The sequence below is a fragment of the Ammodytes marinus genome (assembly GCF_949987685.1).
Source record: "Ammodytes marinus genome assembly, contig: scaffold_81, whole genome shotgun sequence".
In the NCBI taxonomy this organism is placed as follows: Eukaryota; Metazoa; Chordata; class Actinopteri; order Uranoscopiformes; family Ammodytidae; genus Ammodytes; species Ammodytes marinus.
The window spans coordinates 72,501-85,000 of NW_027648249.1; the positions used below are offsets into that span (position 1 = coordinate 72,501).

The 12,500-nt window shown below is 43.2% G+C and overlaps 1 protein-coding gene across 1 annotated transcript in view; it reads left to right on the forward strand.

Moving 5' to 3' along the window:
- Positions 1 to 12,500, forward strand: part of arap3 (ArfGAP with RhoGAP domain, ankyrin repeat and PH domain 3) — a 50,370-nt gene that overhangs the window by 24,592 nt on the left and 13,278 nt on the right. Inside the window, exons 19-25 of the mRNA XM_080054748.1 lie at positions 1 to 55; positions 825 to 988; positions 1,738 to 1,882; positions 4,482 to 4,549; positions 4,905 to 5,010; positions 5,714 to 5,861; positions 7,342 to 7,410. The exon at positions 1 to 55 is cut by the window's left edge and continues 9 nt beyond it. Of these exons, the coding sequence (XP_079910874.1) occupies positions 1 to 55; positions 825 to 988; positions 1,738 to 1,882; positions 4,482 to 4,549; positions 4,905 to 5,010; positions 5,714 to 5,861; positions 7,342 to 7,410 (755 nt within the window). The remainder of the gene's footprint in view (positions 56 to 824; positions 989 to 1,737; positions 1,883 to 4,481; positions 4,550 to 4,904; positions 5,011 to 5,713; positions 5,862 to 7,341; positions 7,411 to 12,500) is intronic.

Below are 12,500 nucleotides of genomic sequence, written 5' to 3' on the forward strand. Positions count from 1 at the left end.
CGGAGACGGAGAACCACGAGAAGAAAGAGATCCTGGTCCTCGTGGAGAAGGGAAGGTGAGATCAACCGTTTCTCTGCTCCGGATGTTATAATTATATATATTTTTATATATATATATATATAATTTAATTTTTTACATATTTATATATATCTTTCTCTAAATAAAAAATTGTTCTATTATCTTTTCATATATTTTTTTAATTTTCATATTTTTCTATATATTTATTATATCATGTAAAACAAGAAACAAAAAAAGAATTAGATTTTTTTTTAAGTATAAAAGTTTTTCAAGTATATATTCAAAAAGAAAAAGTATCATTTATTTATTTAGTATCATACATAAAGTGTAAAATCAATCAGATAAACCGTATTGTCTCTTCCAGGACCCTCCATCTGCAGGGTCTGGCCCGATACGACTTATCTCTGTGTTTCATATACAACACACCAACAAATACAGTATTAAAACTTAATACATAAAACAATAATAAATAAATAAATAAATAAATAAATAAATAAATAAATAAATAAATAAATAAATAAATAAATAAATAGATAGATAGATAGATAGATAGATAGATAGATAGATAGATAGATAGATAGATAGATAGATAGATAGATAGATAGATAGATAGATAGATAGATAGATAGATAGATAGATAGATAGATAGATAGATAGATAGATAGATAAATAAATAAATATTAAAGAAAATTATTCAAATTATTATTCTTTTAAATCAATAAAAATTAAGTATAAGAAAATTATAAATAAATAAATAACAAATGAAGTATAAAAATGAATAAAATAAACCCTATTGTCTCTTCCAGGACCCTCCACCTGCAGGGTGTGGCCCGGGCAGACTTCTCCCTCTGGGCCTCGGACATACGTCGCGCTGCGGGGGGAACCGGCAACGCGCTGCGCCAGCAACAACTCAGCCGCAACGACATCCCCATTATAGTGGACAGCTGCATCGCATTCATCACCCAGTATGGTACGTAGCATAGCGCATAGCATAGCATTCATCACTCAGTACGGTACGTAGCATAGCGCATAGCATAGCATTCATCACTCAGTATGGTACGTAGCTTAGCATCTAGCATAGCCACCTAGCATCGCACCTAGCATCGCATTCATCACTCAGTACGGTACGTAACTTAGCAACTAGCATAGCCACCTAGCATAGCTCTAAATATTTCGAACGATAAAAAAAAAAAGGTCTTCTGATATTTATTACAAATGGAAGGGGTGCCCGTAGCTCAGTGGGTGTGTGTGTGTGTGTGTATATGTTCCTCTGTGTGCGTGCTTCTGTGTTTTTATTGTGTGTGTGTGTGTGTGTGTGTGTGTGTGTGTGCGTGCGTGCCTCTGTGTGTGTGTGTGTGTGTGTGTGTGTGTGTGTGTGCGTGCCTCTGTGTGCGTGCCTCTGTGTGTGCGTGTGTGTGTGTGTGTGTGTGTGTGTGTGTGTGTGTGTGTGCGTGCCTCTGTGTGCGTGCCTCTGTGTGTGTGTGTGTGTGTGTGTGTGTGTGTGTGTGTGTGTGTGCGTGCCTCTGTGTGCGTGCCTCTGTGTGTGTGTGTGTGTGTGTGTGTGTGTGCGTGCCTCTGTGTGCGTGCCTCTGTGTGTGTGTGTGTGTGTGTGTGTGCGTGCCTCTGTGTGCGTGCCTGTGTGTGTGTGTGTGTGTGTGTGTGCGTGCCTCTGTGTGTGTGTGTGTGTGTGTGTGTGTGTGTGTGTGTGTTACCCTGTAGGCCTGGGTCATGAGGGAATCTACAGAAAGAACGGAGCGAAGTCGCGGATCAAACTTCTGATGGAGGAGTTTCGCCGTGACGCGCGTAACGTGAAGCTGCGAATCGGAGACCACTGGATCGAGGACGTGACTGACGTGCTCAAGAGGTGTGACGAGAGAAATATTATACCTGTATCTCTGGAATAATCAACAGCCTTTACTAGTGTGTGAATGAATGGAACCTGGAACCCTGTAAAGTTGACCAAGAGGTGTGATGAGAGAAATAACATAAACACACACACACACACACGCACACACGCGCACGCACAGAAGCACGCTCGCACGCAGAAGCACACACAGAAGCATAGAAGCACGCTCACACACGCACGCAAACACAGAGACACACTCACTCACTCACAGAGGTGTGATGAGAAAAAATATTATACCTGTATCTCTGGGATAATCAACTACTAGCCTTTACTAGTGTGTGAATGAATGGAACCTGGAACCCTGTAAAGTTGACCAGTTTAAGACTTTTTTTGCATTGGCCTTATCTGTTAAAGGAATTATTTTATTAAACAACCCAAGTGTTTTCAATAAAGAGAATCTGAGTCAGGCTTCTTCAAAAGCAGGTGAAGGTTTTACTTGCAACAGCAAAAAGCAAGGGAATCAACATGTATCACAAGTGTAGCTTACATGATTGAGACAACGAAATGAACAGTGTACAGAGATTATATGTAGTGAAGATGGTGTGTGCGAAAACACACAAGGGCTGTGTCTGAAATCGCGCACTTCTGTACTTACACTTACTTTTTTGAGTGCACTTTGCGCAAAACCGGAGAGTGTGCCAAAATGAAATGCACTGTAAGTTCCTCGGTCGTGCACTCAAAACGGTCTAAAACTTGAGTGTGGAGCGATGGACACTTTCCACACTCAACGGCCGCCATCTTGCCTACGTAGCGGAGAGGACGGGACATTAAAATCAAAATAGAGGAGCTTGAAGCAACTGTGGAGACGGACGCGCTCTACAAAAGTTAAATTACACATTTGTTTAGTTTTTCCATACAACTACACTGTTTTAGACTGTATCCGACCGTTTAAAAAAAAATACCACCGAAGAAGAACCTTCAAAATACAAAGTCATTTCCGGTAGGTGCGCGACGGCAGTTTGGACAGTGCACTGTAGAAATGAGAGCACTGCGTCTATAAGTAAGTGTACTGTAGGGATAATAAAGTGCACTCAATGTAAGTGCACTTACGTGAGTGCGCGATTTCAGACACAGCCTAGGTTTGTGTGTCCAGGTCCTTGAGTTTCTGGAAAATATGGGGGATGAGTTTTAATTACACTGATAATAAAAATGATTCGAGTGCAAGAAGTACTCGTCCTTGAGCATATGTGTGTGTTCGCATCTTGCTTCCCAGTATCTGTGTGCCAAAATTCCTTACGAGGCAGTTTTACTTCTTCAAGCAATAAGAGTAAAAACATGTTTACCACAGTGTTGTACACCAGAGTTCAGGGTCAGGGTCAGGGGTCAGGGTAAACTTTATTGTCCTGTTAAGGAAATTTGTCTTGGGCATTGTGCTACATTTTGCTTAACCAGTAGACAACAACAATATGACACAGTAGAAACACAGTAAAACCTCGGCCTACACATTGGACAAAGCTAAAACAACAAGAACATCACACGGTAATTCTAGGACATAAAAACATTCGGACAATTTAAAGTGCGAGGAAAGTGCGAGAAAAAGTGCCTGAGTTTATTGCACACTGCTCTATTGCACGTGGTCTATTGCACTAGTTAACCAGGCCTATGGACATTAATGCATTTAAAATGCTGTACAGTAAAGTGTGAGGTGAATAGAATGACTAGCATTAATATGTTATACAATCATAGAGAAATAGATTTCCTCAACATTTTTTAATAATTTTTATTCTTAGACGTATTTACTAGTGTTTTACTATGCTTTAATTTTCTATGCACATTGTAAAGTACTTTGTGACCCTGTCTGTGAAAAGCGCTATATCAAAACATTTTACTTACTTACTTACTTACTTACTATAGCAATACTCTATTCTGTCTCCCCTGCCATCCTAAACCTCACACAGCACTCCTAATGAATGCTTATGCAGACCGGTTACTCCCTGTCCCTTGTCTTATGCCCAGATGTCTGATTTTCTCTCCATAGATTCTTCAGGTTTGAGATGCACTTTGTGATCGAAGCAATTCACAAAGCACTTTAAGAACGATTACTTGTGTGTTGAATATTGTTGTTGCAAATGTGTGTGTTGCTGGATTATGTAATGTGTATGAGTGTGATGTGTGTGTTTGTTGATTATGAAGTGTGTGCGCTGCTTAAAGGCCTACTTCACCGGTTTGAATATGAAGGTGTATTGAATTCTGAGATCCTATGTAGTATAAATGTGTGAAAAAAATTGAAATCGGTTCATCCTAGCCTGAGAAAAGGCAGAAAGAGTGTTTTTAACCCTATATTTCTCCTTCTCGTGACATCACAGAAAGAGAAATATAGGGTTAAAAAAAAACTTTCTTTGTAAATATTACTGTGATGTCTTTTACTGTGACATCACAGTAATATTTACAAAGTACGTTTTTTTTTTAGGCCTTTAAGTTTGTTGATTGTGTTTCTTTTTTTTTGATTTATTATTATTATTTGTATTATTATCTTGGAACAGCTATTCTTTGAATAAACACTTATTCAATAATAATAATAATACAACAAACTTATTGTGTGATTTTCTCTCCATAGATTCTTCAGGGAGATAGACGACCACATCTTCATGGCAGACCTTCACCCGCTGTGGCAAGACGCTGCTAGTGAGTTAAAGACCTACTTCATTGGTGGAGATATGAAGGTGTATTGAACTCTGAGATCCTATGTAGTATAAATGTGCAAAACATTTTAGAAATCGGTTCATCCTAGCCTGAGAAAAGGCAGAAAGAATGTTTTACGGTCTCACTGTCTAACCCTACATTTTCCCATGTGTGACATCACACATGGTAAAATGTAGGGTTAGGATTAACAGGACAGCTGGGCCAAGGGAAGACTGAGGGAAGACTGAGGGAAGAAAAACCTCATTCATTATATTATAATAGTGATTTTATAATGATAGAACGCTGGTTCCGTAGGGTTGAAGTATTCCTTTAATGTTGATCCTGTTTTCTCCTCCAGAAATCCCTCAGAAGAGTCATCGTTTAGATCGATACAAAGAAATCATCAGGAGCCTTCCACGAGTCAACAGGACCACACTGGCTGCTCTCATCAGCCACCTGTACAGGTACACAGACAGACAGACAGGGAGGGAGACAGACAGACAGACAGACAGACAGACACACACACAGACAGACAGACAGACAGACAGACAGACAGGCAGAAAGACAGACAGGCAGACAGACAGACAGACAGACAGACAGACAGACAGACAGACAGACAGACAGACAGACAGACAGACAGACAGACAGACAGACAGACAGACAGACAGACAGACAGAAAGACAGACAGGCAGACACACAGGCTTTCATCACCAACAACTGCTGCTGTAATTGTTAATGACAAATGGACATTTTTACTAAAAACTTTTATTATATCACAAATAAACCTCTTTTTTATTGTATATAACAAGGAGAAAACCCATTCAAGGGCCACACATAGTTACAGACAAACACACAAGGACAAAGTTAAAAGACCTCAAATATAAGCAAATCAATTCACATGACATCGTTTTAAAACATGTATCCTCCCTCCCTCCCTCTCCCAGGGAGCTGCAGTGTGCAGACCACAAACACAACCAGACAAACCAACATTTTAACATGGACGACATGGAGCTTGATTTAACTTAAATTGCACTTTGCTGTCTATAAAAAAACAGAACAATCTCTTCACCTCGCTCTTGCAGGCTGAGACACACACACACACACACACACACACACACACACACACACACACACACAAAAATCAAACCAATCCTCTTCTATTTCCAGAGTGCAGAAGTGTGCAGACCTGAACCAGATGTGCACGAAGAACCTTTCCCTGCTGTTTGCCCCGAGCCTGTTCCAGACGGACGGGAAAGGAGCCAGCGAGGTGAAGATAGTGGAGGACCTCATAGACAACTACCTCTACGTGTTTGAGGTTAGTACACAGTACACACAGATGGTTCAGTATGGTTCACTATAGCCTGGTTTACACTGGGTATGGTTCACTATAGCCTGGTTTACACTGAGTATGGTTCACTATAGCCTGGTTTACACTGAGCATGGTTCAGTATGGTACAGTATAGCCTGTGAGTGAGTGAGTGAGTGAGTGAGTGAGTGAGTGAGTGAGTGAGTGAGTGAGTGAGTGAGTGAGTGAGTGAGTGAGTGAGTGAGTGAGTGAGTGAGTGAGTGAGTGAGTGAGTGAGTGTGTGTGTGTGTAACCTGGTTTAGTATGTGGTTCGGGAAAGGAGCCAGTGAGGTGAAGATTGTGGAGGACCTCATAGACAACTACCTCTACGTGTTTGAGGTCAGTACACACACAGATGGTTCAGTATGGCCTGGTTTACACTGAGTTGTTTGGTTCAGTATGGTTCACTATAGCCTGGTTAAGTGTGTGGTTCGGTTTGGTTCGGAAAAGCAGTTGGACAGCCAAATACCTCTACGTCAGGGGTGTCCAAACTTTTTTCACTGAGGGCCACATAGCCTAAAGAAAAATCTTTCGAAGGGCCGGGCCACTTGGCAAAAATAACACATGTATCAGGACATGTAGCTGCTCTGATGTTTAGTTTCATAGTGTCTTCTTAAATTATAATTCTTCTTCACGGCAACACTTTCCTTGCATATTAAACAGACACACTTCCCCTCAGAGCCGGCCAAAGCCTCCAAGGGGCACAAAGCGGAATTGATTAGAGGGGCCCCTCTCCAATGTTAGCGCTGCCCAAATCATAGACTATTGTTAGATGCCTTCAGACACCCAGTGTTTTCTGCTATTGCCTCCAATGTCCCGGTGGGTGAAGATAGTAGCCAGCTTGACCTTACTAGGAGGGTCCGGGGGTATGCCCCCCCGGGATATTTTTTTAACTTTTTAAAGTGAAATGCATGAATCTGGTGCACTTTGAGAGGAAAATCAAGAGGCTAGATCTGAATGAATTTTGTGTGAAAAAATAATTTGGAGACACTGTGTCAGATGAATTAGAAGCTATTGAAGAAGGACACATGGATTTTCCATAATAATATTAATTTAAAATAAAATATTATGCAGGGTCCTCTGGGATGGGCTTGGTGCTCTTTTTCTTTTATGAGACATATTTCTCTGTAATATAATGAATGCATTTAAATTATTTAAAAACTAAAAGCGCCATATTACATTATATTTGTTAAATGTGCTGCGGGCCAATAAATCAGTTTTGACACCCCTGCACTAGTGGGTTAACAAAAAAATAAATAAATAAATATTTAAAAAAAATTAAAATCGGCCGCGGGCCAATAAAAAGCCTGCCGCTGGCCGCAAATTGCCCACGGGCCGTAGTTTGGACACCCCTGCTCTACGTGTTTGAAACACATACAACTGAGTAGTCACACACATGGAGGACGAATGAAGTGATTTGAATTTAATTTAAATGAACTTTCTGTTTCAGATCGACGAGGAGCATCAGACCCAGATTGAGCTGGAGATCAGCCTCATCACCACCTGGAAGGACACGCAGGTAAACTACAGAACCTAGGCTTTAGAACACGCAGGTAAACTACAGAACCTAGGCTTTAGAACACGCAGGTAAACTACAGAACCTAGGCTCTAGAACACACAGGTAAACTACAGAACCTAGGCTCTAGAACACGCAGGTAAACTACAGAACCTAGGCTTTAGAACACGCAGGTAAACTACAGAACCTAGGCTTTAGAACACGCAGGTAAACTACAGAACCTAGGCTCTAGAACACGCAGGTAAACTACAGAACCTAGGCTTTAGAACACGCAGGTAAACTACAGAACCTAGGCTTTAGAACACGCAGGTAAACTACAGAACCTAGGCTTTAGAACACGCAGGTAAACTACAGAACCTAGGCTTTAGAACACGCAGGTAAACTACAGAACCTAGGCTTTAGAACACGCAGGTAAACTACAGAACCTAGGCTTTAGAACACGCAGGTAAACTACAGAACCTAGGCTTTAGAACACGCAGGTAAACTACAGAACCTAGGCTTTAGAACACGCAGGTAAACTACAGAACCTAGGCTTTAGAACACGCAGGTAAACTACAGAACCTAGGCTTTAGAACACACAGGTAAACTACAGAACCTAGGCTCTAGAACACGCAGGTAAACTACAGAACCTAGGCTCTAGGACACGCAGGTAAACTACAGAACCTAGGCTTTAGAACACGCAGGTAAACTACAGAACCTAGGCTCTAGGACACGCAGGTAAACTACAGAACCTAGGCTTTAGAACACGCAGGTAAACTACAGAACCTAGGCTTTAGAACACGCAGGTAAACTACAGAACCTAGGCTCTAGAACACAGGTAAACTACAGAACCTAGGCTTTAGAACACGCAGGTAAACTACAGAACCTAGGCTTTAGAACACACAGGTAAACTACAGAACCTAGGCTTTAGAACACACAGGTAAACTACAGAACCTAGGCTCTAGAACACGCAGGTAAACTACAGAACCTAGGCTCTAGAACACGCAGGTAAACTACAGAACCTAGGCTTTAGAACACGCAGGTAAACTACAGAGTCTAGGCTCTAGAACACGCAGGTAAACTACAGAACCTAGGCTTTAGAACACGCAGGTAAACTACAGAACCTAGGCTTTAGAACACACAGGTAAACTACAGAACCTAGGCTCTAGAACACGCAGGTAAACTACAGAACCTAGGCTTTAGAACACGCAGGTAAACTACAGAGTCTAGGCTTTAGAACACGCAGGTAAACTACAGAACCTAGGCTTTAGAACACACAGGTAAACTACAGAACCTAGGCTTTAGAACACACAGGTAAACTACAGAACCTAGGCTTTAGAACACGCAGGTAAACTACAGAACCTAGGCTTTAGAACACGCAGGGCCTACAGAGTAGCTCTCTCCCAGGCCAAAACACAGTACTACTCCACCCTCATTACCAACCAGCAAAACCACCCCAGAATGCTGTTCTCCACCATCAACCGGCTCCTTCGCCCCCTCGACCCCCCCCTCCCCTCAGGTGCCCCTGACCTCTGCACTAAGTTCCTGGACTTTTTCCAGGACAAAGTCGAGTCCATCCATCAGCAGCTCCTGGTGCCTGCCCACCTCCCTCCACACACACCTCAGCCTCTGGGCGTGGCTCCCTTGGATGTTCGCCTGCCTCAGTGCTCCCTCTCCTTCTTCTCCCCTGTATGTGCTCCTCAGGTCGCCAAGTTGGTCACTAAGGCCAAAGCCTCCACCTGTTCTCTGGACCCCATGCCCACAGCCTTGGTCAAGGCGTGCCTACCTGCCCTGTGCCCCATTATGGTGAACATCATCAACTCCTCCTTGGCATCTGGTCTTGTACCCGACAGCCTCAAGATGGCATCAGTCACTCCCATCCTCAAAAAGCCAGGTCTGGACCGGGATGACAGCAACAACTACCGACCGATCTCCAACCTTCCTTTCCTGAGCAAAATTCTGGAAAGAGCAGTGGCCGCCCAACTCCATCAACATATGGCCAACCATGAGCTCTACGAAACGTTTCAATCTGGCTTCAGACCACACCACAGCACAGAGACCACCCTCATCAAAATCACAAATGACCTCCTCATCGCTGCAGATTCTGGTCACATCAGCATCCTCATCCTCCTGGACCTCTCAGCTGCCTTCGACACAGTCTCCCACACCATCCTCCTCACCCGCCTATCTGACTACCTTGGCCTCACCGGTTCAGCTCTCTCCTGGTTTCAGTCCTACCTCACAAACAGAAAACAGTTTGTCACCATCAGAGACTCCAGTTCCACCCTGGCCCCAGTCAACCATGGCGTTCCTCAAGGCTCTGTGCTGGGACCCCTCCTCTTCACCATCTACATGCTCCCCCTTGGTCAGATCATCCGCCACCACGGTCTCAGCTTTCATTCATATGCTGACGACACACAACTTTATCTCAGCACCAAACCATCCACCCAGCTACCCCCACAGTCACTTGTAAACTGCCTACATGCAATAAAAATCTGGATGTCATCTAACTTCCTAAAACTCAACAGCAACAAAACCGAGCTCATGGTTGTGGCTCCCAAGGCCCTGCTCCGGAAGGTTGGGGATCTCCACCTGGACGTCGACGGCTGTTCCTTCTCCCCATCCCCGGAAGTCCGCAACCTGGGTGTCATCCTGGACCCAACACTATCATTCCAGTCTCATATCAGGTACATCACCAAATCCGCCTTCTTCCACCTCAAAAACATCTCATGTCTCCGGCAATCACTCTCTGACTCTGTGGCAGAAACCCTCATCCACGCTTTCGTCACCTCTCGTTTGGACTACTGCAATGGAGTTCTGTCCGGGGTTCCCAGCAAAGCCCTGGACAGGCTCCAGTATGTGCAAAACTCGGCTGCCAGGGTTCTCACCCGCACCAAGCCCTGGCAGCACATCACCCCCACCCTCATCCACCTCCACTGGCTCCCGGTCAAGTCCCGCATCACCTACAAAATCCTCCTCCTCACCTACAAATCCCTCAACGCCCTGGCTCCTCAGTATTTATCTGACCTCCTCCACCCTTACACACAGCCCCGGAACCTTAGGTCCTCAGGCACGGGTCAGCTCTCCATCCCTCACACAAGAATGCGAACTTTTGGGGACAGAGCCTTCAGTGTGACAGCCCCCACACTTTGGAACTCTCTCCCCATAGAGCTCCGCAACGCACCATCTCTGGACACCTTCAAAAGACTCCTCAAAATCCACCTCTTCACCAAGGCCTATGGCCTCTAGCTACTGTTACATTTGTGTGTTTATTTATGTCTTTGTTAAGCGTCCTTGGGTTTCATGAAAGGCGCTATATAAATCCAAGCTATTATTATTATTATTATAGAACATGCAGTTAAACTACAGAACCTAGGCTTTAGAACACGCAGGTAAACTACAGAACCTAGGCTTTAGAACACGCAGGTAAACTACAGAACCTAGGCTTTAGAACACGCAGGTAAACTACAGAACCTAGGCTTTAGAACACGTAGGTAAACTACAGAACCTAGGCTCTAGAACACGCAGGTAAACTACAGAACCTAGGCTTTAGAACACGCAGGTAAACTACAGAACCTAGGCTTTAGAACACGCAGGTAAACTACAGAACCTAGGCTTTAGAACACACAGGTAAACTACAGAACCTAGGCTTTAGAACACACAGGTAAACTACAGAATCTAGGCTTTAGAACACGCAGGTAAACTACAGAGTCTAGGCTTTAGAACACGCAGGTAAACTACAGAACCTAGGCTTTAGAACACGCAGGTAAACTACAGAACCTAGGCTTTAGAACACGCAGGTAAACTACAGAACCTAGGCTTTAGAACACGCAGGTAAACTACAGAGTCTAGGCTCTAGAACACGCAGGTAAACTACAGAACCTAGGCTTTAGAACACGCAGGTAAACTACAGAACCTAGGCTTTAGAACACGTAGGTAAACTACAGAACCTAGGCTTTAGAACACGCAGGTAAACTACAGAACCTAGGCTTTAGAACACGCAGGTAAACTACAGAACCTAGGCTTTAGAACACACAGGTAAACTACAGAACCTAGGCTTTAGAACACACAGGTAAACTACAGAGTCTAGGCTTTAGAACACACAGGTAAATACACTGTTTACAGAGTCTAGGCTCTAGGACACACAGGTAAATACACAGTTTACAGAGTCTAGGCTGTTTATAACACACAGGTAAAACAGTTTACAGAGTCTAGGCCAGGGGTGTCAAACATACGGCCCGCGGGCCGGATCCGGCCCGCGAGATGATTTGATCAGGCCCGCGACCTGTAGAGCATAAATTTCTGAGTATGTCAAAAAAAAAAGTAAGTCTCTAGCCCATTCCTGTGAGGAGTTATGAATTTTTAAAGAAATAACCGAAATACTCACTCCTGCCGCTAGGGGGCAGCCTAAATAAAAAAGCACATTTTAGCAACGTGGGAAATGGTAAATGGAAATCCTGCTTCACCGCTATTAATGTTTCCTCCAGTGCTTTATGGCAAAGTAAAAACCAAAAAAATAAAACTATTTTTATTTTTAGTGCTGAACAATTAATGTACTAGCAAGCGCGATGTGTCCACGGCTCTGTGTGCGCAAAACGAGCAGGAGCATGCTAGTGTAGGCCTACAAGATTTATTTCCTAATTTTCAATGCTGCTTTATTTTTATGTTTTAAATTGGGAAAAACGAATTCCAAAACAACCAATAACCTCTGTATTTAAAAATAAATCAAAACAGTAGAAGTTGCACTTTTATTTAATTATTTACAGTCTGCATGTTTGCACAAAATGTGTACCTGTACATATAGTAAACAAAATTGGACAACTGTAAGGTCAGTGACTGTTGTATTTGTGTATTCAAATAAACAGTTGTTTATTTCATTAGTGCACATTGGCATCTTTGAGCAAAATACCCCCCAAAATTTTGCTGCGGCGCTGCGCGCCGCACCTCCTATTCCCATGGCCAGCAGCAACCTTTACTAAGACATTTCCTGGGGGGTACAGAGATCCCTTGTGATCCCTGATAATGTAGGTTACAAATGTAGACTGAGTGATAAAGCATATTACTGAAAAACAAAGTTAGGGATTTGGAGTTATTTTGCCATTATTTTACTAGTC